The sequence below is a fragment of the Penicillium soppii genome, assembly GCF_028829465.1.
Source record: "Penicillium soppii strain IBT 18220 chromosome Unknown utg000007l, whole genome shotgun sequence".
Taxonomy (NCBI): domain Eukaryota; kingdom Fungi; phylum Ascomycota; class Eurotiomycetes; order Eurotiales; family Aspergillaceae; genus Penicillium; species Penicillium soppii.
Genome location: NW_026643237.1, coordinates 1,007,715 through 1,034,844, shown reverse-complemented (window position 1 = coordinate 1,034,844; position 27,130 = coordinate 1,007,715). Strand labels below are relative to the sequence as shown.

Sequence of the window (27,130 nt, the reverse complement as noted above, 5' to 3'; positions counted from 1 at the left end):
TACAAGATACAGTAGTTAAGGCTCAAAAAGTACAAAGCACGCAATTGGCAATCGATATTGCCTGAAGAGGATAAGCTCATTCAATCATAGTTTCTGATTGGTCGATTGATGATTTTCCTTTTTTTAACCTTTTTCTTTTTATTTTTGTTTAAAAAAAAGAAAAAAAAAAAAAAGATGCCCCGCGAAATGATGCCCCTCCATAGTTGAAAATGCATGTCACTTGTTACACTACATGTATACTATGTATATTATATTTGAATAGTATGATGGAAAATAAAAACATTTATCTATATATTTTTCAGTATGCAATTAGTCATATTTAAGTGAACAAGTGAATAATTGCCGTGGACGTCTGAAAGCAGAGGCCCATATGGTAGGCCGATTCCGGAGGGGCTTACTTAAGTTCAATTAAGAGTCATACGGTGATTCATAAGGATTCTCGACCTCTCTCTCCATCAATCATCTACATATACACACACACAATGTCAGCCGCAAGAGATATTCGTCCTCGTCAGGATGACTTGTCCGCCCTCGCTACCTCGCCATCCGCCTCTTTCCATTCCCCCTCCAGCCACTCTGCTCTGAGCCGCACCGTCCCAGTCGTGAATGCGAAGCATCTGAAGCCATTCGCCACAGAAGACATCAAGGTTCTTCTCTTGGAAAATGTCAATCAGACTGGTCGTGAGATTCTGTCCAAACAGGGTTACCAGGTTGAATTTCTCAAGTCTTCCCTTTCGGAAGATCAGCTCATTGAGAAGATTCGGTGGGTCTCCATGGATTCAAACCAAGTCCCTTTCTAATTGAATGGTAGTGATGTTCACGTTATCGGTATTCGCTCAAAGACCAAGCTCACTGCACGAGTTTTGAAGGAGGCTAAGAACCTCATTGTCATTGGTTGCTTCTGTATCGGTACCAACCAGGTTGACCTCCAATATGCTGCCGATCACGGTATTGCCGTATTCAACTCCCCTTTCAGCAACTCCCGCAGTGTCGCCGAGCTGGTCATCGGTGAAATGGTCATGCTTGCCCGCCAATTGGGTGATCGCTCCAACGAGATGCACAATGGCACCTGGAACAAGGTCAGCAATGGGTGCTGGGAGATCCGAGGAAAAACTCTTGGTATGTGGATATATTGTGATTGTGTTGATTCTGTGCTGATCCTGGGTTTCCGTTACTAGGTATTATTGGCTATGGTCACATTGGTGCCCAGCTGTCAGTGTTGGCCGAGGCAATGGGTATGTCGGTTATCTACTTCGATGTGCTCAACATCATGTCTTTGGGTACTGCTCGCCAAGTCGACAACTTGGATGAGCTCTTGGCCCAGGCCGATTTCATTACCTGCCACGTGCCCGAGATTACCGAGACCAAGGGCATGATCGGACCGAACCAGTTCGAGAAGATGAAGAAGGGAAGTTACTTGATCAACGCTAGCCGTGGAACTGTGGTGGACATTCCCGCTTTGATTGATGCCATGCGCAGCGGTAAGGTCGCTGGAGCTGCTCTCGATGTCTACCCCAACGAGCCCGCCGGAAACGGTGACTACTTCAACAGCGAGTTGAACACCTGGGGAGCTGACTTGCGCTCGCTCAAGAACCTGATCCTGACCCCTCATATCGGTGGAAGTACCGAGGAGGCCCAAAAAGCTATTGGTGTCGAGGTTGCTCAGGCTCTGGTCCGATATGCCAACGAGGGCTCCACTCTTGGTGCTGTTAACTTGCCCGAGGTTGTCCTCCGTTCATTGACTATGGATGAACCCAACCACGCTCGTGTCATCTACATCCACAAGAACATTCCTGGAGTGTTGCGCAAGGGTCAGTACATATATTCCCCAAAAGAAGATATATCCAGCTAACATGGCATAGTCAACGAGATCATCGGGGACCACAACGTTGACAAGCAGATGACCGATAGCAGAGGCGATGTAAGTTAATCAACCCAGATGAAGAAAGAACCTATTACTAACGACGCATAGGTTGCCTATTTGATGGCCGATATCAGCAATGTTGACGTTGCTACCATCAAAGATCTTTACACAAGACTCGAGAGCCTTCCTTGTAAGATCCCCCGCTTCCACTGATCCATAAACAAAACTAACGGTACCCAGCTCGTATCATGACCCGTGTTCTGTACTGAACGGGTTTCAAAACAAGCCAGTCCCTGGGCTGATGCTTTAATCAACTTAAGACGGACGGGCCCGCCCTGATTGAGGGCCCCTTCAAACTCAATGGGGCATTCTCAACGAGGCTCCAGCAAACAAAGTCGCCAACTCGGGTCGAGTTCAAGGTAGGACTGAAACAGCCGTTGAGTGTATATTTTGTGAATACCATGCGCCATCTAGACAAAAGTCACGATATGAATGTTCTCTTTTCAATTTTTTTTTTCGCAAGGAAATTACTATCACAAGCTCTTACTAGCTACGTAGAATTGAATGCTCTCCAATGCATTGGGCTGCTTGGATTCATCCTCGACTCCCATCTCTAAAATTAGGGCTTCGACTTCTCCTCCTTGCCGGTTCACGTCGGTAATCGCGTCGACCCGATGCACGCCAATCGGGATTTGAAGAGCCATGTTCGCCAGAATCTCGAGGGCGATCATTGCGATCATTATAGTTTGGGACATATGAGTCCAGGTTGTTTGGCCTACCTGCTGGGCGGCCTTGGCCGAATTGGTTTCGTCGATCATCTCTCCCATCAGGTCTGTTGGCTTGTGCCGCATCCCACGGCGGGTTTGAGGGCACCGGAGGCCGCGGGGGAAGCCCGGTGTCTCTTGATTGTGATTGCGGGAAAGGACCTCGTCGTGGGAGATGTCCTTGGCTTCCATGATTTCCTGGTACATTCGGTCTACCTCCGCGGGGCCCATGTCGAGAATCTGGACCACGAGAGCCAGAACTTGACCAAGCCCCATTGGATTGTGCGTCCGGGACACCTGGAGGAACAGGAGGCACTGGGGCTCGCTGGCTGCGGAACTTTTTGCGATCAAGTTCGTGAGAGTCTGAGAATTGTGGAATTTCGCCCGGTCGTGCGGGGAGAGGAGGAGTAGTAAAGTATGGATGCTTTAGTGCATCCATGGCGTTGATACGTTTCTTCCAGTCAAGGCGGAGGAGCTCTCCTAGCAGCGAGACAGCTGTTGGGCTCAATCTATAACGTCTAATCAGTATTTACTCAGAAGTAAGAGATGAAATGTACAAGACGTACTCTCTAAAGAATTCATGGAGGTTGCCGCGTTTATATCCGAAGTTCTTCACGCCCTCGCAGCCCGGGAGCTGACTCCACCCAGGCATGTTTTCTTCGGTGGGAGTGCCCACGAGACTGAATATCAGTTGCGCTTGGTTGAGATCGCTATTTCCGGTGAGAATGGGCTTTCCCTTGAACATCTCGCCAAACACACAGCTGTGAGGCATTAGAAAGGTACAAAACTGGCTAATATATACGAGAAACTCACCCAACTCCCCAAAGGTCAATAGCCGTAGTGTATTTTCGAAGTTGCAGCAGCAGCTCTGGCGGGCGGTACCATCTTGTGACGACAAGAGCAGTGTATTCTCTCTTGGATTCTCCTCCTCCCTTTCCAGGTAGTGGAGGTGCATCGTCGTAGGGGCGGGCAAGACCAAAATCAGCTATTTGAAGGAGACCTCCATTGCTGATTAGCAAGTTTGCGGCTATTCAAATACATCAGCTGAAATTCTTGGAAGTGGAAGTCCAAAATTCACCTTTCATATCACGATGCAAAATGCGTTGCTGCAAAATTGTTAGGCAAAGTTCCAGATGTGGTTGTATCAAGGCATCCTACAGCGTGCAGATACTTGAGTCCCTCGAGGAGTTGCATCAAGTAGCATTTGATTTGCGGTTCACTGAACTGGACTGCTGGATTTTCCAGGAGTCCTGACAGGTCATGCTCCATGTATGGGAAGACCATATACATGCTTGGCTTTTTCCGGCCTTCGCCTTTTCTTAACATTAGTATTATCTGGAGGGAAAAGTGGTAGACCATGCTAACCTTTGCCTCGCTCGATTGCCATTTCTTTGAGCTGCAGTATATTTGGGTGTGAAAGTGCTTTCATGAGCTTGATCTCTCGGATGGCGGTAATAGGGAACTGGTCCAAAATGTGAGCTCATGACGTCTAGGGCTATCAAAGCACCGGAAAACCCACGCCTTCCTTCTCGTGATGCATAAGAATCTTCTTCAATGCCACAATTGCGGTGTCTTTCTTAGACCTTGCTTTGTAGACCTCACTATCCACCAGTCAGTAAGGCCCATGTAAATTCCAAGAGTAGCACAAATGGCTCACCCGAATGTTCCTTCTCCGAGCTTGCCAACAAACTCATAGTCACGAATATTAGAGCAGCCTGGAAACCGGGGCTGGCCATCGCCATTCTTCTCCAAGGAGATAGCCATGCTAAGCGGCGTGTGAGGATGGACTGGATTGAAAGGGTCACAGCAAGTCCTGGGTGTATTTGTTTCGATATCGCGCCGCGCCGCTCTCAAGATTCGAAGGGTCAGTTAAAGCGGTTAACCGATTTCTGGATTTGTCGTTTTGATATCGCGTCGAAACGCAGGGAAAAGGGCGTCGAAAGATGGCGCGAAAGGTTAGGGTCCGTCAAGTCAAAACCGAGATAATATTAGACAAGGCCAAGTACAGGAGATGTGTCGCGAGCCGAGTCCATTTCAAAGAAGTCTTAGGAAAGCCAAGTGAAAATCAAAAGCATGTGTCGCATTGCTCTCAAATGTCGAGATCTGCGAAATCCGTATTGAGGCTCAAGATATCAATGGAGACGATATAAACCTTTGAATAGGAGCCAGCCCTATCAAGGAATAAAGACAGTATTAGATCAATTAATATGATCACACAAGAATCAACAGGATCAATAGGATTCAAACGAAAGTTGAATCCATTGCGGAAATTCGACTGCCGTCACCGAGTCACGTGAAACATCTTCGTGGAGTCGCAGAACACTCACTTCCGCCTTTCGAAGTTCAACCTTTTGTGAACTAACAACGGCCATTTTCCAATTGACAGTACGTGTTATCCTGTTCCTTTGGAACTCTGGCGTTTTGAAAAACTAATTGCTGAGTTGCTGAATCCGATAGTCATGGCGGGCACATCCTCCCACCCTATTCACATCCACCCGGTTCGACCGCTCTACCGCTTCACGGCGACTGCATTGGGCGCTAGCATGTGGTTCTTCGTGAGTTTCCCTTGAGATCTTGAGGGAATTGGGACTGACATGGTTCATTTGTAGCTCATGTACCGGGCCAAGAAGGATGGTGCGGCCCTGCTCGGCTGGAAGCATCCTTGGGACCACTGATTGCGATACAATTGTCAACTTTCTTTCTTTCTTTCTTCTCGCTTCGTGGAAACAGTGAATGTGTCTAATTGTGTTCTTTGAGTACTTGGAATGATGAGCGCTTGGCAAGAAGGGAATACAGGAAAAACCGGTTGTTTGCCGAACCTCAAACGCACCAAGTGTGAAGTTCACAATAACCTTTACCAAGTCGAATTGTATCAATACCCTTTCTCAATTTTCAACTTGGTATCTCTGAACCAATCGACCCTCTGCCATCCTGAACCTTGAATGCAGGCGCTAAGAAGTAGTGCTAGTTCTATGTAAACCTAATAGTACACGAATGGAAGGCATCACATAAACATTTCCTCCCAATACTTCCAATTTTGTACATGCGCCTGGTGCGCTATTTCGCAAGGCGTCTATAGTATCTGTAGCACATGTACATCCGATACAAGTACAACATGAATGCGTTGTGGGTCACATCACATACGCATCTCCTCCAACAAGATCTTGTACATGCGACGCTTCTTGCGGTAGCCTGGCTGCAAGCGAGCACGAGCATGTCCAAGTATATGTGCCACACGTGGGAATACATTCTTCTCCGCGATCCAAGCCAAGAAGAAAATCCCGAATGCTAGTGCCATTAGCCAGCTTCTGAATGCATCAGACATGAAAGTCAGTTGCATCACTTCAGACACCCATCCCGATGGTCTGAATAGCATGTAAGCCGCGATAAGAATGTCGATAATGATCGTACACAGGTACGGTACTAGACAGCTTGGTCAGTCTTTGGTTGGCTGATCGATGAGTGGACATGTGCATACCATTCTGGGTCATCGGCTTCCGGAACGGCGGGCCGGCGCTGAGAATGACGCTGGTGAGAATATACTGGAAACAGGAGAACAAGAACAAAGAAGTATTTTCTGAGTTGACAATATTGCTCTTCTCGAGGTCTAGCTGGGGCGGCATGAACCTGTATCCTTCGTTAGAATATTTCTTTCTGCATATATTGGGCCGACTGACCATGGTTGCATCTGTACGGTCTTGAAGACCGCAAATTGCGCTAGTATGACCAGGGATATATGTCCAAGCAAAGGTGTCAAGACCTTGCGTGAGACCAGATCGGCAGTGGGCCGTTTGCGAGAGAGTGTTGGGGCAGGATCAGCCCAACCCACTATAGCAGGATTAGCTCACGTAGTGCTTTTCATACCAAGGTTCACTCACTGAATATTGCGATTGGCATGATGAGCGCGAGGTCGATGAAAAGAAACTTGATTTGTTAGCCAAGTGTATAGAATTTGTAGCAATTAGCACTCACCTGGAAATCACCAAGATTGGAGCCTGAAGTGTATAGAAAGCTGACTGTGGAGAATTGGATGGCGGAATAAAGACTCATGAACTTGAAACAGGAGAAGCTTGTCACCAAGGCAGCTCGACCCTCTCTGTAATGGCTGTTAGAATTTGGGAAACATCAAGCAGTCCTACCCACTCACCGAATCAATGTTGGAACACAGGAGATCTCGAAGACACGGCTAGTAAACGGTGCAGCAACAGACGCCTCAGCATCTGACAATGAAATACCAACATCTGCTGCCTTCAATGCACCACAGTCATTGGCACCATCTCCGCAGAAACCACAGCAGTAATCAATAGACTGGAGTTTTTCGACCAGTTCATGTTTTTCATCCGGTGACATTCTGGCAAACACCTTTCCAAATACAAGCACCTGAATGGTAGTTAGCTAAGCGTATTGCCAGAAATGACAGGACATAATGATATACTTGCCTTATTGAGGACATCTTCGTTGCCGTAATCAATCAACCATCTAAATGCATCACCTGTCACTGCGACAGAGTATTCACGCTCAGTGAGGGTGCTTCCTGGCACAGAGAGGTCCGTCTCCGCAGTATGGATGGGCTGCCATTGAATTAGTGGCCATTATCAACATATATGGAGGAGATTTACCAAAAGTGTTCTCGGGTCCAGCTGGAGGTCAGGATTGTCCACGCATTCCCATATGAGAGAAATTTTAGAGGAAATACCAGGTGCTGTCTATTGTTAGAAACTAACAATGACGTGAACAATAGAAACAAACCTTCGACAAAATGCGGGATGAAACACATTTCGTTGCGTCCAAGTATCTTGCACTCGCGAGCAACGCTGATTGCAGTCAAGATGTTGTCGCCGGTGCACATCACATTCCGAATTCCTGCTTCGTTCAGCTCAGTAATCACACCAGCAGTACTGGGCTTCAATTTGTTCTCGAAGATGATGAATCCCAGGAATTCCAGGTTTGATTCAGCCTCCTCTCGGGTCATTTTCTGAACTTTCATCCAGCTCAATTTTCGTTCGTACTTGGCGGCGCAGGCAATCACGCGATATCCTTTGTGGGTGTAATAGTTGAGAAGATCTTCATAGTCCGATGGAACTGCAAGGAACATATTAGCGGTGCAGACTGACAGGCGAACGTGACACTAACGGGTTCCGGGAAGACAAATATCCTTGATGCTTTCCGGGGCACCCTTGACGAAGAAGTTTGCTCCGTTATCACCGAATTGCCTGACAACGACGCTTGCACGGCGAAGCTCAGAAACAAATTCGAAGCTGCGCAGTACTCCAAGTTCCAAGGGGTTCTGTGTGTGTCAGATGTGTATGCTTTTGATGACTTCAACAAAAACTCACATTTACATCCTGCCGGGCACTAGGTGGTGGCTTCGCAACTGACGGTGCGATTGTATCGTATTTGGGGCTTGTCTGGTCAGAAATATGGTTTCCTCCCTCCTCAAATGTCCAGTTGGTAAATTGGAACATCTTCACGTCCAGAGGATCACCCAACAGCTCATCATCCACTACCCTGAGGGAGTGGCATGTTGCCATGGTGTATATGATCTTATTTTGTTTTTCTATATCGTACGCAGAGTTTGAAGTTGAGGGCGAGAGGAGGAATCCTTCGGAAGTCTCAGAGAGCAAATCAGAGAACCCTTGCCCACGAGTGACTATCCGCGCTCCGAGCACGTCTAGTCCATCTTCTGTGAGAGTTCCCGTTTTATCGAAACAAACAACGTCCAATTTTCCACCCACATTTACCCTAGGCCTATTAGTATCCAAATGAAAGATGCAGATGTACAAACCTCGGCTACTCACTTTTGTGGACTGATACAGAATATATTCTGTTTCTTAAGTCGGGAGAGGGCAAAATTGGTTCCAATAGTGAGCGTGGCCGGAAGAGCTGGCGGCACAACAATCGTGATCAAATCCAGGGCTCGAATGATGATCAAATGCCAGGCGAGCTGTTCCGTGTTGTTAGCAGCTAGAACTGCAAATTTGCTGAAGGCCTCGACTTACACCCAATCGAACAAAGTTGACAAATGAAGCAATGAATCCAAGAAGCGCAACTACTCCCATCACTGCGATATAGCGGAACGAATCTCTGTAGAATTTGAATCCAGATGGCTTGGGGAAAAGCATTGAACGAACTAGGGCACCTTTGGTGGTTAAAAAGCCAGTTCTGACAACAATTGCTAAAGCCACTGCTTCATCGTCGTCAACATTCTGAGGGCGTCTAGCCCGAATGACTTTCGTCCCACTGAAAAGGAAATGTTTGGCAACATTAGGATGGATAGAGGGGGTGCTTAAGTCGAGATATCCAAGGGCGTCATCGGTAAGAGGTATTTTAGACACAGGAACAGATTCGCCTGTTCAAGTTAGCTTTGGCGATACAATGTTGAGGGTTGCGAGGCTGTACGAACCGGTCAGCATGCTTTCATTCACAATGCAGTCTCCTGACAACAGAATGCAATCGCACGGGACCTGGTTGAGGGATGGGTCGGAGAATTCAAACACATCGCCTGGGACCAGCTCTTGGGAGGAAACAGATCGCCCTGCAAGTCTACAGTCAGCTTCAAACATCATATCAAAAACAAATATATCAGGTCGACCCACAGAATCCATTTCTTAGAGCACGAACATCACATTCGAAGAGGGATATCTCCCTCAGCCGGCTCATTGTCTGTTTGGAATTAATATTCATGATAGTGATCCAATCTATGGGCAAGAACATACCGATTTTGTCTCAAGCACAGTTGTTGCTATGCTGAAGAACGAGATGAGAAAGATACAGATAGCGTAATAATAGTATTCATCCATGGACCATAGAAGTAAACTTGCAACTTGGAAGATGTAGAAGGGATGAAAGGCCTGTATATGTCAGATACAGTAATCAACACAACAAAAATAGACTCACCTCGTCAACGAGCAACTGTGGAACAGTCTTCTGGATTATTTCAATGCAGTTGCGTTCAAACAATTGCTCCCTGCTGTCTCGCTCATCGGCATCCAAACCTTCTCGCATGACCTTGGCATTGGTCCATGAAGGATCTTTCCAACCATTGATCAGGGAAAACTTGTCCTCAATCGGGTGGTAAAAGAATCGCATGTACCTATAGTCAATAAATAGTAAATTCGCAATAGTTGGGTCTCCATCTTCATCAAGAGTGTGGAGTAGAGAGTCGGCAAAGACTGTAGAAAGCGGACGCCCGTATGGCTGACTGCCAACTTCATGAATGGTGAATTGGTTCCATTGGTCCTGCTATTGATTAGACGAGTGCGACATAAAGATGAAACGGTTCGGTCTCACCTCGATAGCAACCCATTGGCATTTTCCTATCGGCGTTGCCTTTCCAATTAACTTGACTCGCCATCGTGGCAGCCATCGGAAGAGAAGGTAGGCAAATCCACCTGACAAGATGCACAGAGCGATATAGAGGGCAAATCCACCAGTGCTGGTAGAGAAACCAGCAAATACTGCAGTCAAGTCCTCCGATACTATGTAGACTTTTTGGTTCAGACGACTACCCGTCCTTCGATCTCGGCCATACGAGCTAGCGGACATGTAGCGAGAAAGAAGAGGACGCTCAACCGAGTCACGAGAGGTAGACAATCGCTTAGACGCGAAGGAACCTCTGACTGACTCAATATCCGCCTCCTCAAGTCCACGTAGAGACGCTTCGTCGTCGCTTTCCTCCACCGCATCTTCATTCGACCATTCGGCAAAGTCTTCTTCGTCCTGGAAGTATGTGAAGCTCACGGTGGAGTCTGCTCGGTTGCGGCGGTGGGCGAACGAGACCACACTAGACGGTATACTTTCCGAGATTGGACCATCGAAGACCTAATGGAGGTCAGCTCAGGATCTGCACATGGGTAAAGCAGCGCGACATACCTCATGCTGGGCCATTTCCACGTCCGACACGACACTCATGCTACCATAATGTCAGAGAAATCTCGGACTCCACAGTATGAGGTAAAAGGAATAGCTACCTGCTTCGCATAGAATCACGTCGCAGTCCGTGTCGAGGCATGGATAGGTCCACGGGACCGGTCCCCGAAGGGGACTGCGGACGGCTTCCCATTTTGAAAGAGATTCACTCTTTCCCCTACTTAACCAGCGCAAACCTCTCAAAGTCTGGAGAGGATGGTGTTGGTAGGGTTGTATGTCACCAAAATGTTCCCGAAATGCGAAATCAAGGACGAAGGATGTGTGATCTGGGGGACCTTATCTTGAACGTCCCACAGCGGAGAGGAGAGCCTATCTCCACGTGATTCAGCTTGACTATCAACCCCCAAAAGAGAAAGGTGAGTTTTTGAAAAGATTCAATCCCTTCAGGGCTAGTGTTTTATATTGTTAATATGAAATGATTTGACTCCGGTTGTTTTTGGATAAGTCGTTTTCAATGTTTTCTTCCCATTGCCATGAAATCCTTCTAGAAGACTGGAATAGTCTTGGCATCTGATGTTTGAGCTTCATCAGCGGACATTTCATTGGTCACTAAAAGTCATCTACGGGGTTTGATCTGAGATGATATGGGGAGATCTACATGACCTGACCTTTTCATATTTACCCCTTGTACTTCTCTACACAGGGTACTAATTGGAACGTCGTTGGCGATTATGCAGCCTAGGGGAAAAACAAGCAAAACTAACGGTGTGCAACTCTTTCTAAATATATCTATACAACGTTTCACACTTGGAATCATATATATCTTAATAGGATCATATCAAGAATAAAGTCTTTATATTATCTTGAGTACACCGTATAAAATTCCCAATGATGTCTTATACTCTTTAGACTAATTGGAGAGAGGAGAGAGGGGTAGAAAGAAGGGAGAGTTTTTTTGTCAGGGCGCCACCATATTTAAGGGAACAACAACAGTACCATATTAAACAAGTTAACTACTCCGTACTAACGATATAACTATATGTATCAAAAGTTCTAGGATTTAAAACTCAATAATATCAACATAACCATCATATAAATATATATATATATATATAAATATATCAAGATATAAATATAAAAAAACACAACATAAATATATAAAGAGGGGGTAATTGTTGGGAGAATTTGCAGCCTTTGCATTCGTTCTCAACCAAGAGTCATCCCGCCAAGCCCCTCGGCCACCAGGCGCTAAGGATCCCACCATCTTCCAGACTCGCCTTGCATCAAATTCTTCTCTTCTTTTGACACATTCCCCCTACCCTTTTCTTTCCCCAATACATCATGTCTGAGCCCATCAGAAACAAGAAGGCTGATTTCCCGGTCGCACCGTATGCAACCCCATTTCAATTCCCCCCCCCCAAAATTATCACAGAAAAAGAAAAGAAGGAAAGAAGAAAAAAAAACTAACTTACAGAAAAGGACCCCGCAAAACACGCCGGCCAACAATGCTCCTATCTCATCTCACGCTCAGCAACCTGGTGTTTCCAGCATCAAGGAGGGTAAGTTATTGCTTTTTTTTTCTTTGCTTGTCTTCGACATCTCTTTTTAACCGTATGTTTTTTTTTACCTCTTCAGAAACCCTTGACAATGCCACCGCTGCCTCCCTCTTCGCCCGCAACCCAGCCCTGGTCTCCATGATCCAAGGCAAGCTCGGTCAGCTTGTCGGTCGCTCCTCCGGCTACATCGAATCTCTCCCTCCTTCCGTCCGCCGCCGCGTTGCCGGCCTGAAGGGTATTCAGAAGGAGCACTCTAAGCTTGAGGGTCAGTTTCAGGAGGAAGTTCTGGAACTTGAAAAGAAGTACTTTGCCAAGTTCACTCCGCTGTACAACCGTCGCTCTACCATTATCAACGGTGGTGTCGAGCCGACCGATGATGAGGTTGAGGCTGGAAAGGAAGATGAAGAGGAGGATGACGAGGAGGAATCCAAAGAGTCCAAGAAGGAAGAGGGGGCCCCCATTAACGGTATTCCCGAGTTCTGGCTCTCTGCCATGAAGAACCAGATCTCTCTTGACGAGATGATCACCGAGCGTGATGAGGAGGCACTGAAGCACCTCACCGACATTCGCATGGAGTACCTTGACCGCCCCGGATTCCGCCTCATTTTCGAGTTCTCTGAGAACGAATTCTTCACCAACAAAACCATCTCCAAGTCATACTTCTACAAGGACGAGAATGGATACGCTGGTGACTTCATTTACGACCACGCCGAAGGATCACCAATCGAATGGAAGGAAGACAAAGACCTGACCCTCCGTCTGGAGAGCAAGAAACAGCGTAACAAGAGTAAGTATCCTCAAATATTCAGCGATGACATTCAACCTAATTATTACCTCCCAGATACCAAGCAGACCCGCGTTGTTAAGATCAGTGTGCCTACCGAGTCCTTCTTCAACTTCTTCTCTCCCCCACAGCCCCCCACCGAGGACGACGAGTCCGTTGCCAGCGACATTGAAGAGCGTCTGGAGCTCGATTACCAGCTCGGTGAAGATATCAAGGAGAAGCTTATTCCCCGCGCCATCGACTGGTTCACTGGCGAGGCTATTCAGTTCGAGGAGCTTAACGACGACATGGAGGATATTGGGTCTGAGGAAGATGACGATGAGGACGATGAGGACGAAGACGATGAGAATGACGATGACCATGGGTCGGATCGTGACGTCGAGGAGGACTCAGATGAAGAGGTAAGGAAGATCCGTTTCGCACACGCTCTGGATCATGCTAATCAAATCCCAGGATGGAACCTCCAAGCCCAAGAAGGAGGCCGCCGAGTGCAAGCAAAACTGAATGAAAAAAGTTGCCGGTGGTGAATTCCCACATGAGATCATTAGTATTCTCTGATTTTGCTATGCCTTCTGCCTTTGTGTTGCCCCTGCGTGATCCCTACCTTCTAATACTCAATCAATACTTGACATAATCGGTGTGCACTCTTCAACTTTGACCTCGGTAATATTGTTAGAATGGCTAGATAGGATAACGCCAATAACATAGGTGACATGGGTGGTCTACCTACATATGTACAGTTGGTATGTATGTATAACTATGTGAATTATAGATATCAACATGACTATATATAATATGTTCACGAAGTTAGATGCAACTACTCTAGATATTAAGCCCTGAATATAGGTTACCAACTATAACAACACAATACTAGAGAATCATATACAATAAGTCTCATAAACAACAAAGTAAACAAGACATGCCTTGCATAAAAGCGCAGAGAACCAAGTGAGGATGGCGGTGACAGGCTGTGGGGTGTAGCGCCCCCCCATATATTCCCGTCCTAAGCTCCTTCAGGGGCTTCTCGCTAAATGAGCTGTTAGTCCAACTTTCATTTTTCTTTTCTTATTCTTCCGTATCTTCATTTATTTCCTATTTCCATTTTCTTATGAGATGAGGGGTTGAGAATCCCCCCCTTGTCTTGGACTACACGATACCTTTGAACCTCGAAGCTTCTGCAAATATCCCGCTTTCTTTGCATTCCAAACGATTAACGAACATTACCCATGGCGCACATCTATGAAGTTGGCACACGGGCCTGGCAGCCCGACCCGACAGAAGGATGGTTGGCTTCCGAAGTGAAGGAGAAGCTGGTGGATGGTGAGAAAGTCCAGCTGGTGTTTGAGGTGGAAAATGGCGAGGTAGGTGCTTTGTTTTGGACAACGGAAAATGGACAATTCCACGATGCGCACTCTCATACATTCCTTGAAGAGTTGAATGACCTGACGCTGTTTTGATCGGATAGACAAAAAGCGTTGAGACCACGCAGTCTGAACTGCAGATCGACAACAACCCCAAACTACCACCGCTCATGAACCCGGCTATGCTTGAAGCAAGTGAAGACTTAACGAACTTGTCTCATTTGAACGAACCTGCTGGTTTGTTTCCCAGCTATTCCGAGTACTACCTTGCAGCTGACGGCCTTTAAGTCCTCCAGGCTATAAAGCTTCGATATGCCCAGAAAGAGATATATACCTACAGTGGTATCGTCCTAATCGCGACCAACCCCTTCGCCCGAGTCGACTCGCTCTACGTACCGCAGATGGTGCAGATTTATGCCGGCAAACACCGAGCCTCACAGGCACCTCACCTATTCGCAATTGCGGAGGAAGCTTTCGCGTAAGAGACCTCCAGTCTTGCTCCTTTTGGTGTTTATTTCACTCACGCCTGGTACAGTGACATGCTTCGCGATGGAAAGAACCAAACGATTGTGGTCTCTGGTGAATCCGGAGCTGGTAAAACCGTGAGCGCCAAGTATATCATGCGTTATTTTGCGACTCGCGAGTCATCCGACCAGCCTGGAAAATACACCACAAGTCGAGCAGATGCGATCAGTGAAACAGAAGAGCAGATCCTGGCAACCAACCCGGTGATGGAAGCGTTCGGTAACGCTAAAACGACTCGTAACGACAACTCGTCCCGTTTCGGCAAATACATTGAGATCATGTTTGATGACCGGACGAATATTATCGGGGCGAAGATCCGGACTTATCTTCTGGAACGGTCGAGGTTGGTGTTCCAGCCCTTGAAGGAGCGGAACTACCACATCTTTTATCAGCTCGTGGCCGGTGCCACGGATACAGAGAAACAGGAGCTGGGTCTCTTGCCTGTTGAAGACTTTGAATATCTCAACCAGGGCGGCACACCTGTGATTGATGGTGTCGACGATAAGGCCGAATTTGAAGCAACACGAAAGTCTTTGGCTGTGATTGGTGTGGCCCATGAAGATCAGACTGGCATCTTCCGTGTGCTCGCGGCTTTACTGCACCTTGGCAATGTCCAGATCACAGCCACTCGCACGGAATCTTCAGTTTCGTCGACCGAGCCTGCTCTTATCCGTGCTTGTGAGATGCTCGGAATCGATGCTACCGAATTTGCGAAGTGGATCGTGAAAAAGCAACTGATCACCCGTGGTGAGAAGATTACTTCCAATTTGACACAACAACAGGCCTTGGTCGTGCGAGACTCCGTCGCCAAATTCATCTATTCAAGTCTGTTTGACTGGCTAGTGGACAAAATTAACCGCCGCTTGGCCACCGATGAAATCTTTGAGAAATTCAAGTGCTTTATTGGTGTTCTGGATATCTATGGGTTTGAGCATTTTGCTAAGAACTCCTTTGAACAATTCTGTATCAACTATGCCAACGAGAAATTGCAGCAGGAGTTCAACCAGCATGTGTTCAAGCTTGAGCAGGAGGAATATGTGCGGGAAGAAATTGATTGGACGTTCATTGACTTTTCGGATAATCAGCCTTGTATCGATTTGATTGAAGCCAAGCTCGGTGTTCTGGCCCTTTTGGATGAAGAGTCTCGACTTCCTATGGGTTCTGATGAGCAGTTTGTCACCAAGCTTCACCACCACTTCGCTGCCGACAAACAGAAGTTCTACAAGAAACCTCGCTTCGGCAAGTCTGCATTCACTGTCTGCCACTATGCTGTTGATGTCACCTATGAGTCTGATGGTTTTATTGAGAAGAATCGTGACACTGTACCAGATGAGCATTTGGAAGTGCTGCGCAACTCCTCCAATCCTTTTATCAAGGAAATTCTCGACACTGCCGCTGCTGTTCGGGAGAAGGATTCTGCTTCCATGTCATCTAAACCGGTTGCGGCAGCTCCTGGACGTCGTATTGGTGTTGCGGTGAACCGTAAACCCACACTCGGAGGAATCTTCAAGTCCTCATTGATTGAATTGATGCATACCATCAACAACACGGAGGTTCATTACATCCGTTGTATCAAACCCAACGAAGCAAAGGAAGCATGGAAATTCGAGGGACCCATGGTCCTAAGTCAATTGAGGGCATGCGGTGTGTTGGAAACTGTCCGCATCAGCACCGCTGGCTACCCGACTCGATGGACCTATGAAGAATTTGCCGTTCGGTATTATATGCTGTGTCACTCCTCTCAGTGGACCTCCGAAATTCGGGACATGTGCCACGCTATCCTTAGCAAGGCCCTTGGAGATGCCAGCCAGGACAAGAAGGTCAAATATCAGCTCGGTTTGACCAAGATCTTTTTCCGGGCTGGCATGCTTGCCTTCCTTGAGAATCTCCGAACGTCCAGGTTGAATGAGTGTGCCATCATGATCCAGAAGAACTTGCGTGCTAAGTATTACCGCCGTCGCTACCTCGATGCTCGTGAATCCATTCTCACCACTCAGGCCTTTATTCGCGGTTTCCTGGCACGCCAACAGGCGCAGGAGATTCGTCGGACCAAGGCTGCTACTACCATCCAGCGGGTCTGGCGTGGTCAGAAGGAGAAGAGGCGATACACCCAGATCCGCAAGAACTTCATTCTGTTTGAATCTGTTGCTAAGGGTTTCCTGTGCCGACGCAACATTATGGACTCTATCAATGGAAATGCGGCCAAAGTCATCCAACGTGCCTTCCGCTCATGGCGTCAATTAAGGTCCTGGAGACAGTATCGCCGCCAGGTTATCACCATTCAAAACCTTTGGAGGGGTAGAGAGGCAAGAACCGCTTACAAGAGACTCCGTGAGGATGCACGCGATCTCAAGCAAATTTCTTACAAACTGGAGAACAAGGTCGTTGAGTTGACTCAGTATCTACAATCTCTTAAGCTGGAGAACAAAACCTTGGTTTCACAGTTGGAAAACTACGACGGCCAATTGAAGTCTTGGCGAAACCGACACAAAGACTTGGAAGCCCGCGCTAAGGAACTCCAGGTGCAAGCAAACCAGGCCGGTATTACCGAAGCCCGGTTGGAGGCGATTGTAGAGGAGATGAGCAAACTGAAACTAAACCATGAAGAGGCCCAAGCTACCATCAAGCGCCTTCAAGAAGAGGAGGCCAAGTCCCGGGAGGCTTTGCAGACCGCCAACGAGGAGTTGGCGCGTCTCAGGCTTGTGGATGCTACCCACGAGGAGGCCGAGACTAGTCTCCGGGGGCGGATTTCCGACCTCGAGCAACAGCTCGAGACTGCCAGTAAATCTGCGCCACTTAATGGTGTCACTGATGACCTACCCAATGGTGGCGCTGTTCAAACCCCTACACCGGGCTTGATTAACCTGGTGTCTTCCAAGAAGCCCAAGCCAAAGAGACGCAGCGCCGGTGCTGAGAAGATCGAGACTGATCGCTTTAGCGGCGCATACAACCCTCGTCCTGTGTCCATGGCAATCACTCCTGGTTCCATGGCTGCTCGTCAGAATGCGGCGATCTCTCCTGGCCTAGAGTCAGTGGAGGTCGAACTTGAAAACTTGCTCTCTGAGGAAGAGGATTTGAACGAGGAGGTCGCTATGGGTCTTATTCGCAACTTGAAGATTCCCCTCCCAAGCTCAACCCCTCCGCCAACTGAGAAGGAAGTGTTGTTCCCGGCATATTTGATCAACCTTGTCACGTCAGAGATGTGGAACAATGGCTTTGTCAAGGAGTCAGAGCGTTTCCTGGCCAATGTTATGCAATCTATTCAGCAAGAAGTCATGCAGCATGATGGAGATGATGCGATCAACCCGGGTGCTTTCTGGCTGTCTAACGTGCATGAAATGCTATCCTTTGTCTTCCTGGCCGAGGATTGGTACGAAGCACAGAAAACGGAGAATTACGAGTATGACCGTCTGCTGGAGATTGTGAAGCATGACCTTGAGAGCTTGGAGTTCAACATCTATCATACCTGGATGAAAGTATTGAAGAAGAAGTTGTATAAGATGATTGTGCCAGCCATCATTGAGTCCCAATCCCTCCCAGGATTTGTCACCAGTGAGACGAATCGTTTCCTCGGCAAACTTCTGCCTTCCAACAACAACCCCGCGTACAGCATGGACAACCTTCTCAGCCTTCTGAATGGTGTGTACAAGGCTATGAAGGCCTTCTACCTCGAGGATGCCATTGTCACTCAGACCGTCACGGAGCTTCTGCGCCTCGTCGGTGTCACTGCTTTCAACGACCTCCTCATGCGCCGTAATTTCCTCTCCTGGAAGCGCGGTCTGCAGATCAACTACAACATCACCCGAATTGAGGAGTGGTGCAAGAGTCACGATATGCCGGAAGGGACATTGAAGCTGGAGCATTTGATGGTAAGATCATCATCTAATTTGTTCGTTCGGCCGTAATACTAATATCTATACAGCAAGCAACCAAGCTTCTGCAGTTGAAGAAAGCAACCTTGAATGACATTGAGATCATTCAAGACATTTGTTGGATGTAAGTAGAGCCTAACATTTTGTCTTCGCCCTATACACGTCGCTGACTTGAATCCAGGCTATCTCCCAACCAGATACAAAAGCTCTTGAACCAGTACCTGGTTGCGGATTATGAACAGCCCATCAATGGCGAGATTATGAAGGCCGTTGCCTCTCGTGTAACAGAGAAGAGCGACGTCCTCTTGTTGGCCCCGGTAGACATGGAAGACAGTGGGCCGTATGAGATCGCCGAGCCACGTGTCATCACAGCTCTGGAGACTTACACCCCATCTTGTATGTGACATTGCTTTCTTTATTATCATGTTTTAGTTTTACAGATGCTAATTGTCGCTAGGGCTTCAAACACCACGGTTGAAACGACTAGCCGAGATTGTGTCCGCGCAAGCGATGGCACAACAAGAGAAACTTGAATTGGACAACGGAGCGTTTGATGAATAGATCTGTACTGTTGTATATTAGAATTGGGGGTTTTTCTTTGAGCTACGGATTACGACCTGCCTGGATCATCCATGGCCTTTTGAGATACAGTGATGCGCATGAGTTTCATTTGTTTTGCATATGTCTTGGGCTTATAGACCAGATCAGAACGCGATTTTGCTTTTCAAATTCAGACTCAATTCAAAATCAACATAGATGTAGAAACCTGTTTCTGATGTGTCCGTTGGATGATATATATAATCTACCGGGTCAACAAATGCTTCCAGGCTGCAGCTATATATGTAGTCATGAATCATATGATGAGTATGGAACCTGTCAAGTTTGTATTCATAGTCAGACCTTTGATAATTAATGTATATATCTACTTATTTAAGTACCTAAATTTGTAGGTAGTAGTAGGAAACTATCTATAAAAACTTCATGGCGGTGCGGCAGTCGGTGGGGTTAACTTGTCCCGCATTTAGAAAATCGAACTTCCTCAAACCAACTACTTTGTATAATCACAAAATGGCTCTCCAAAAGCTCAACTTCATCACCGGAAACAAGAACAAACTTCTTGAGGTGCGAGCCATTCTTGGTAATGTCATCGAGGTAGACAGCCAGGCAATTGACGTCCCCGAAATCCAAGGAACAGTCGAGGAAATCGCCAAAGAAAAGGCGAAATGTGCAGCCAAGGCGGTGGGTTCTCTCGAGATACAGTTCGATAGATGTTTAAATCTGTTAACGAATCATATAGATCAATGGCCCGGTCTTGACTGAAGATACTTCGCTTGAATTTCACGCGCTTAAAAATCTTCCTGGGCCATACATGTAAGTATCAAGTATTTCCTATAGTTACATACTAGACCATCTGAGCGATACTAACTACTCCAAGCAAATCATTCATGGAGGCTCTCGGCCTTGAAGGATTGAACAAGATGCTTGACGGGTTTGAGGATAGAACCGCCGAAGCTGTGTGCACATTCGCTTTCTGCGCAGGTCCCGGTGAAGAGCCAATCATTTTCCAAGGGAGAACCGAGGTAAGCCCCAGTTAACTCGAAACTATATAGATCTAATCGATATACAGGGCACTATTGTACGTCCACGAGGCCCACCCAACTTCGGTAAGTGAACCCTAGCTCCGCATCGTGGGTTTGTATCTGATACAAGACAGGCTGGGACCCGATCTTTGAGTATGACGGCAAGCAAACATATGCCGAGATGGACAAAGAAGCCAAGGTAAGAAACCCGTGTATACAACAAGTCATATACTAAAAGCGAGCAGAACAAAATCTCGCACCGATACAAGGCGCTGGTGAAGTTGCAGCAGTGGCTCGCGGACAACCAGTAGATCGAGGGTATATAGGACCGCCAAAGACTGTGCATAGGTTGAAGATCATTCAAAGTTCTAATCTCAATCCGCGTTCTCTGCCTGAGTCTTCTTCCATGAATCAATCCATTGCGAGATCCGCTGGCAGTTGGAGTCCACGTCCGAGTCCTGCTCGCTGTTCAATTCCACCACTATTTCCTCGTCGAAGGCTTCCCGCGCCTCGTCTAGTAGCACACCGAAGATCTCTGCATCGACATTCTCTTCTAGCTTTTTATCGTGATAGCCTCTGTTTAGAGATTAGCTTGGGAGCGTAGATCGTGTTCCGAGTTGCATACCGTGAAGAGAGTCGGTCGTATAGAATGTCTGTGGTGGGGCAGCGGAGAACAACGACAAGATCGATCCAAGATTTCGGGAAGAGGTCACAAGCGTGCCAGTCGATTAGGTATCCGCCATTGGGGATTTCATCTTCGAGGGCATCGAGGAGCTGTGCAAGTCCAAGTTAACAGGGTGGGTTCTCAAATTTGAAGTCTGCGACGGAGCTCATGGTTCGATCCTAGTGAAAGACACCCAGCAGGGACAAAATCGTACCTTATCCTCATCCACTACCCAGGTCTTCAATTCCTCGTCATACTCATCGAAACATCCACGGTCCTTTGCGACTTGGTTGATCGACAAGTGCTTCAAGCCGAGTTCTTGCGCGAGTTGTTCGCAGTGGACGGTTTTTCCCACACCCGGAGTACCGGTGATAATCACGTTCGGAGACGTACGCATTGTGATAGAGAAATGATTAAATTGCAAGCTTGAAAGTCGAATTGGAGTTGTCTTCCCCAGATAAAATAATTCCGCCGGACTAATTTTCGTCCCGGTTATCTTATCGAGGGGTAAATTGCCGCTTTGGGATGTATACAAACTACGTACATGGATTTGAAAACATTTCAGTTCTTTTTCATTAATCTTGATATATTGATACATTTATTGACATGAATGTGGCGCTATGCGGTGGGGGGGTTGGGGGTGATAGAGAGTCTGTGGTCGTTAGCATTGAGGGTGTGGGAATGAAGCTGGACCACTCACTTCAGAAGCTCGAAGATTTTATATTTTTGTAGGTAGGGCGTTCCTCTGCGATATGCTTTGAGAAGACGAGTGGGATCGGAGGGTTTGACAAAAGTCCCAGTCAAGCGTTCCATTGCAGGAGAAGTCTTGAACATAGGATCAAATACTAGCAGATTTGCACTGCCATTATCCCGGATTTCAAATCCGACGATTGTCATAGAGTGACCTAGGCTGTGTGAGTGAATGATACCTGGCAGAGGATTGAAGAGCTAGAGAGTAATACCCTGATGTTGAAAGTATATCGGGGGGAGATCAGTTTTGACGATTTTAGTCTCGTCTTCTGTCAAGGCTGATCGGAAATAGTTGGCGACCTCCATGTAAAGTGCATCACAGGCCCGTAGATCGTTCTTCTCACTCAAGCTGCTGGCAGAACACCTGGAATAGAAGTTAGAAGGGTATATATTGTATATTAAGACAAATCGCTTGACTCACGGGATCCCTAGACTCATGAAGAGTGCTTGAGCCTGGAAAGTATAAGCATTAGCAGGTGCACAATCTGGCGGAGATAAAACTAACCTCAGGCGTTCCAATGAACTTTCGCGTGTCTTTGATGCCTCCCGTTTCAGCTCTGCCAGAACTATTGAATCCCATATCCCAGGCCGCCTCAATTAAATCTTGTAGATCAAGGATCGTTGGCCCTTTATCCGGGAAATGCTCATGACCAAAGCCACGAGACTTTCTTAACCAAGAGATAAGCATTTGAATGTTGCGATAGCCACAAAACCCGCCTTCTCGACGCATCTTGCAGATATGGCGGACCTTAGGGCTACAGAAGAAAGCCCGTTGAACGGATTGGTCCTGCTCACAGAGACGAGCCAAAACAGGAACCAAATGATCTGTCTCATTCTCGGCTACCTCTTTGCGTGACAGTTTGCCGTCAGATGTGATCTGCGTTTGCTTTGAGGTGCTGCTGCCCTTCTCTAGCATCTTCTTGAGCCACGAAGGCATTTTCTTTTCGTGAGCATGCGGCCCCAGTTCAGAGCGCTGTTTGTATATTAGTGAGGCCGTGCATTTGCGTAGCAGGGGAAACATACCCCTAATCTCTTTGTACCGTCGGCATTAGTTGTCCTCGGGGGACTATGAGGCCGTGATGGTTTGACAGTATTGGCTCTGGCAGAATCTCTTTGCATTCCACGCTTACCACCTTTGTAAGAGTCCACCATATCGAGATCATTATCATATTCATCGTCTTGGGAAAATGTAGGAGAGCGTGCGAGAGTGCGTGCTGGAGTGGCCCCAACATCGTCTAGTGCAATGTCCTCCGCAAGATGCAGATCAAGATGAATGGACAGCTCAGCGGCTGTCACCACTTCCCCACATCCATGTGGACATTCAATATAGTTGTCTGTGCTTGCGTCAGATGGAAGTGAGGTTTGAGTCGCGGGTTCTAGATCCGACGAAAAGGGATCTCCGCCTTCTGGGTGACAGAACTCGATGTGTTGGGATACAAAGTCAGCATCCGAGTCCATAAAAGGACAGAATGGGCATGAGATGGTGTTGAGATCGGTCATGATGAGTATCAGACCGATGTTGAGGAGAGATTAATAGGTGGGGTTTTGGTCAAAACCATGAATGGAGATGTATGTACGAAGTGCGGAAGAGAAGGAGAAGCAACAACAAAATACCAAACAAGAACAAAAACAAGACAAGGCAAAGCAAAATAACGTCGAACAAAACAGAGTGGTTAGGTGTATAGAAAAAAACTGCTAAGAATGTAATTTGATGCCTAAACTCAGAACGTTGCGTTCCCGGACCCCACATCCTTAATGCTTTAATCTTTTGTTATAGACAACACATAACCACATTTATAAGTATTGCACATATGGCCTTAAAAGAATAAGAGAGACAAATGACAAATTTCATAAAAGATAGATGAAAATAATCTGTTTGTTAGGAAATAAGGTAGACTGCGTTTTTGCTTCCGTTACAGTTGTCAATGATTTCTCTATGGCCTTTTTACGTATGGATGATCAAACTCAGGGATTACTGGAGGTCTGACATATTGTGCAGTATAGTTAGCTATCAATATACGTGTACATGTGTATATAATGGGATGTCTAAGAGCACCACATACATGTGTATTGTATGGAGTACTCTCTGGAATAACACTTATCCCGAGTCATCGGATACTTCTAGATGTGTGCGCTGTTTGTACTGTTTGCATGGAACAGGTAAGCAAATGGCGTGATTGGGGCCGATATCGTATGGTACCTGGACGAATCCAGAGGCGGTGAATGAAACAAAATCTCTGATTGGACTGACTTTGACAGGAAAAATTAGTTAACCTATACAATCACCAGGATTTTGATTGTACGGAGTGCAGCCCTGGAGCCGGAAGTGGCCCATTATTGTAGGAAGGCTCCGCTTTCGCCGGTCTTCCCCTCCAAGATCCATCTTAACTCGATGACTCTTCTTTCTTGACCTTAATTTTTTTTCCATTTCTGTTTTTCATATTTGTTTTTCTTTGAACGGGTTCGCATAATGGCCACTACTCTCCTTAATTCAGATCTACCTATGGCTTCCGAGGCTCGCAGCAATTGGGTCGTCCAAAAATTTGGCGGCACAAGTGTGGGCAAGTTCGCGCTCAACATCATTGAACAGGTTATCGAGTATGACGCACTTTTCAGTCTTCACCAATCGACAAAAATTAACCTTCTACAGACCCAGCCTCGTGGACAATAGAGTGGCCGTCGTCTGTTCTGCACGAAGCAGTTCTACAAAAGCCCAGGGCACTACCAACCGGTGAGTCACTACGACACGTCATTGACAATCTCTGTGGCCGAGGAATACTAATATAATATCTTTTGAATAGACTATTGCGGGCAGCGCGGGACGCCGAAAACACTCAATCGGGACAATACAAGACTTTGGTAGAGGCCGTCCGCTTGGAGCATGTCCAAGTTGTCCAGGAACAATTGAAGTCTGTCGAATTAAGAGATCAAGTGATCGCAGACCTCACGGCAGAATGCGAACGAGTACTCAAGGTCCTCGAGGCTGCCCAGACCTTGGGAGAGATCAGTGCCCGCTGCGTGGACAAGGTGATGAGTGCCGGCGAGAAACTAAGCTGTCGAGTCATGGCTGCTCTCTTGCAAGATCGCGGGGTGGATTCACAATATGTGGATCTGTCTGAAATTGTCGATTTTCCCATTGGGAACAGTGGTCTGGATCAAGACTTTTATAATAAACTGGCAGCGGCTTTCGGAGCCAAGGTCGAGGCCTGCGGACATCGAGTACCTGTCATGACTGGATACTTTGGTAACATCCCCGGCGGTCTGCTCGACCAGATTGGTCGGGGATACACTGATCTCTGTGCGGCCCTGGTCGCCGTCGGAACCCGGGCGAAAGAGCTCCAGGTATGGAAGGAGGTGGATGGTATCTTCACTGCAGACCCGCGCAAGGTTCCTACAGCTCGCCTGCTCCCCACTATCACCCCCGCCGAAGCCGCCGAGTTGACCTTCTACGGATCTGAGGTTATCCACCCGTTCACCATGGAGCAAGTCATCCGCGCCAAGATCCCCATCCGCATCAAGAACGTCATGAACCCCAAGAACCGGGGCACCATTATCTTCCCTGACTCTGTGGCTGAATTGGAGAGAACCACACCAGGACATGATCCCCGTCTGTTCCGGACGCGGAGTCCCAGTTTCATGCAGCGGCCGAAGCGGCCGACGGCAGTGACCATCAAGCATAATATCCTGGTGATCAACGTGCATTCCAACAAGCGATCGCTCTCTCATGGGTTCTTTGCGGGCATCTTCTCTGTCCTGGACAAGTGGCGTCTATCCATCGATCTGATCTCCACCAGTGAGGTCCATGTGTCCTTGGCACTTCACTCAGAAATGCCCCTCCTGAACGGAAACGGAAGGGATGATGAGTATCATGTCATTAATGAAGATCTGAAGGGGGCCCTGAATGATCTGGGGAGGTACGGAACCGTGGACATCATCCCGGACATGGCCATCCTCAGTCTGGTGGGCAAGCAGATGAAGAATATGATCGGTGTCGCCGGTCGTATGTTCACTACTCTTGGGGAGAACAATGTGAATATTGAGATGATCTCGCAAGGTTAGTGATAATTGATACCCAGCCGCCCCATCCCTTCCTTACGTTCAATTGAAGCTAACCAAGTCTTTTCTTTTCCCCCTCACAGGTGCCAGTGAAATCAATATCTCTTGCGTCATTGAAGAACGAGATGCCGACCGAGCCCTGAATATCATCCATACCAGCATGTTCACCTTTTTGGACTAAACGGTCCCGTTCGAGCAAGTCATTGTTTTAAGATATCCCTTTGGTTTTTTTTTTTGGGTGATAGAAAAAAGTTATGTCGGAGCTCACCAGATAAAGGGGCTCGGACTAGGGAAACCTAGCATACGATGTATGCTTTCTCTTTTCCATTTTTCTTTTTTTGTGATGCATGGGGCTTGGCGTTTTCTCCTTTTCCTACCCCCCTGCAATATAGATAGATGTCATCAAGCGTCTGTTTCAGGACTCTCATACAGAACATTCAATTTCTTACAATTTGTCTCTCATTTACAAGTAAGGGAAGGTAGTGAGGAACTAGGGGATCTCCCTAGATTGGAGTACATGCAACTCAACTACTTCGTACTCCATACAGCTCGGATAGTTCCACCTCAAGATGGATTATTAGGTTGCGGCTGCAGAGCAGAGTTGCGCATATGCGTCTTTGGTTTTCTGTCCTTTTTTTTTTGTAAGTCAATTGGCGAATGAATTAGAGCCGGTGATTGATGGGATTACGGGGCCTGAAGAGAATCAAGGGGTTAAGCCGTTTCAGAGTTACATCGACATACCGGTCAAATTAAGCTAGTAGGCCAATAGCCAACGGCGAATGCTGAAAAGTTAAGAATAGCCCGAGAGTCATGTCATACTTGCTTTCAAAGGCCTCTATAATATTGAAGAGTGTATACTTAGTTGTACAGAGTAGATGGTCTAAGAATAGAACAGAGATGAATACAATCAATATAAGCAATACAAGATCCTAGATGGTCATCAATAGACCAATATAGACCAATATAGGCATATACAGGCACATACAGGCATATACAGGCATATAGACATGAAATATCGGCATAGAACCAAATCAAGGTCGACATAGTCTTCAGTGGAGATCTGATCGACAAGCAATGAGTAAGGGAGGAAAAGAGCCCCTTTGGTAATTTATATTGTATATAACACATCATTACCAATCTTACAGCTTACCTAGGTAGACCAGACTGCGTCATCCCATACTAAAACGCGTGACGCGTGAGTTCTATTACCATACATGACGAGTATCATGCCAGTTATTTGCTCTCAGATCGATCTTCAATCTTTCTCTCCTCCCCCCGCCTTTCTTCTTTCTTTTCTTTTTTTCAAAAAAGCGGAAAAAGAAAAAGAATTGATCTTCTAGATTCTCATATAATATCACTTAGTTGTTCTTCGAGGCTCTATCTTCCCTTAACAAAAGAAACTCAAAAAGAAAGCAGAAAAAGGAACTCCTTTGAACCCCATTCTTATCCAAGGAACCTCGGACTAAAGTAGATCTTTTCATCTGA

General features: G+C 47.0%; 10 protein-coding genes across 10 annotated transcripts; 6 read left to right on the top strand and 4 right to left on the bottom strand.

Moving 5' to 3' along the window:
• Nucleotides 1-482: 482 nt before the first annotated feature.
• Nucleotides 483-2,133, top strand: N7529_009660 (D-3-phosphoglycerate dehydrogenase; the record flags this gene model as incomplete). Its single annotated transcript, XM_057245187.1, has 6 exons — nucleotides 483-763; nucleotides 812-1,119; nucleotides 1,179-1,811; nucleotides 1,863-1,921; nucleotides 1,973-2,054; nucleotides 2,105-2,133. 6 exons carry the CDS (start codon nucleotides 483-485, stop codon nucleotides 2,131-2,133), a joined length of 1,392 nt encoding a protein of 463 aa, XP_057093450.1.
• A 264-nt stretch (nucleotides 2,134-2,397) lies between these two features.
• Nucleotides 2,398-4,392, bottom strand: N7529_009659 (CDC2/CDK family serine/threonine-protein kinase; the record flags this gene model as incomplete). Its single annotated transcript, XM_057245186.1, has 9 exons — nucleotides 2,398-2,868; nucleotides 2,924-3,137; nucleotides 3,195-3,389; nucleotides 3,442-3,655; nucleotides 3,707-3,734; nucleotides 3,787-3,941; nucleotides 3,994-4,090; nucleotides 4,148-4,229; nucleotides 4,286-4,392. 9 exons carry the CDS (start codon nucleotides 4,390-4,392, stop codon nucleotides 2,398-2,400), a joined length of 1,563 nt encoding a protein of 520 aa, XP_057093449.1.
• A 695-nt stretch (nucleotides 4,393-5,087) lies between these two features.
• Nucleotides 5,088-5,303, top strand: N7529_009658 (uncharacterized protein; the record flags this gene model as incomplete). The annotated part of the gene is made up of 2 exons (XM_057245185.1): nucleotides 5,088-5,183; nucleotides 5,238-5,303. 2 exons carry the CDS (start codon nucleotides 5,088-5,090, stop codon nucleotides 5,301-5,303), a joined length of 162 nt encoding a protein of 53 aa, XP_057093448.1.
• Nucleotides 5,304-5,764: 461 nt separating this feature from the next.
• N7529_009657 (uncharacterized protein) lies at nucleotides 5,765-10,690 on the bottom strand (the record flags this gene model as incomplete). The annotated part of the gene is made up of 20 exons (XM_057245184.1): nucleotides 5,765-6,051; nucleotides 6,107-6,255; nucleotides 6,306-6,456; nucleotides 6,507-6,552; nucleotides 6,601-6,724; nucleotides 6,776-7,008; nucleotides 7,047-7,199; nucleotides 7,248-7,330; nucleotides 7,378-7,710; nucleotides 7,762-7,915; nucleotides 7,965-8,370; nucleotides 8,427-8,572; nucleotides 8,628-8,977; nucleotides 9,032-9,163; nucleotides 9,225-9,291; nucleotides 9,345-9,479; nucleotides 9,526-9,867; nucleotides 9,919-10,449; nucleotides 10,501-10,540; nucleotides 10,599-10,690. 20 exons carry the CDS (start codon nucleotides 10,688-10,690, stop codon nucleotides 5,765-5,767), a joined length of 3,954 nt encoding a protein of 1,317 aa, XP_057093447.1.
• Nucleotides 10,691-11,838: 1,148 nt separating this feature from the next.
• Nucleotides 11,839-13,341, top strand: nap1 (histone chaperone NAP1; the record flags this gene model as incomplete). Its single annotated transcript, XM_057245183.1, has 5 exons — nucleotides 11,839-11,885; nucleotides 11,977-12,056; nucleotides 12,133-12,840; nucleotides 12,895-13,238; nucleotides 13,291-13,341. The coding sequence occupies 5 exons, from the start codon at nucleotides 11,839-11,841 to the stop codon at nucleotides 13,339-13,341; spliced, it is 1,230 nt and encodes a 409-aa protein (XP_057093446.1).
• A 722-nt stretch (nucleotides 13,342-14,063) lies between these two features.
• Nucleotides 14,064-19,156, top strand: N7529_009655 (type V myosin; the record flags this gene model as incomplete). Its single annotated transcript, XM_057245182.1, has 7 exons — nucleotides 14,064-14,198; nucleotides 14,303-14,435; nucleotides 14,487-14,676; nucleotides 14,734-18,592; nucleotides 18,646-18,719; nucleotides 18,777-18,991; nucleotides 19,053-19,156. 7 exons carry the CDS (start codon nucleotides 14,064-14,066, stop codon nucleotides 19,154-19,156), a joined length of 4,710 nt encoding a protein of 1,569 aa, XP_057093445.1.
• A 507-nt stretch (nucleotides 19,157-19,663) lies between these two features.
• Nucleotides 19,664-20,486, top strand: N7529_009654 (non-canonical purine NTP pyrophosphatase; the record flags this gene model as incomplete). The annotated part of the gene is made up of 6 exons (XM_057245181.1): nucleotides 19,664-19,834; nucleotides 19,893-19,966; nucleotides 20,031-20,175; nucleotides 20,223-20,259; nucleotides 20,310-20,374; nucleotides 20,421-20,486. 6 exons carry the CDS (start codon nucleotides 19,664-19,666, stop codon nucleotides 20,484-20,486), a joined length of 558 nt encoding a protein of 185 aa, XP_057093444.1.
• Nucleotides 20,487-20,549: 63 nt separating this feature from the next.
• N7529_009653 (nucleoside triphosphates FAP7) lies at nucleotides 20,550-21,236 on the bottom strand (the record flags this gene model as incomplete). Its single annotated transcript, XM_057245180.1, has 3 exons — nucleotides 20,550-20,751; nucleotides 20,801-20,949; nucleotides 21,054-21,236. 3 exons carry the CDS (start codon nucleotides 21,234-21,236, stop codon nucleotides 20,550-20,552), a joined length of 534 nt encoding a protein of 177 aa, XP_057093443.1.
• A 221-nt stretch (nucleotides 21,237-21,457) lies between these two features.
• Nucleotides 21,458-23,089, bottom strand: N7529_009652 (C78 family peptidase; the record flags this gene model as incomplete). Its single annotated transcript, XM_057245179.1, has 6 exons — nucleotides 21,458-21,491; nucleotides 21,540-21,744; nucleotides 21,802-21,953; nucleotides 22,011-22,042; nucleotides 22,095-22,562; nucleotides 22,613-23,089. 6 exons carry the CDS (start codon nucleotides 23,087-23,089, stop codon nucleotides 21,458-21,460), a joined length of 1,368 nt encoding a protein of 455 aa, XP_057093442.1.
• A 970-nt stretch (nucleotides 23,090-24,059) lies between these two features.
• On the top strand, nucleotides 24,060-25,826 carry N7529_009651 (aspartate kinase; the record flags this gene model as incomplete). Its single annotated transcript, XM_057245178.1, has 5 exons — nucleotides 24,060-24,187; nucleotides 24,240-24,320; nucleotides 24,391-24,904; nucleotides 24,932-25,643; nucleotides 25,729-25,826. 5 exons carry the CDS (start codon nucleotides 24,060-24,062, stop codon nucleotides 25,824-25,826), a joined length of 1,533 nt encoding a protein of 510 aa, XP_057093441.1.
• Between the last annotated feature and the right edge of the window lie 1,304 nt (nucleotides 25,827-27,130).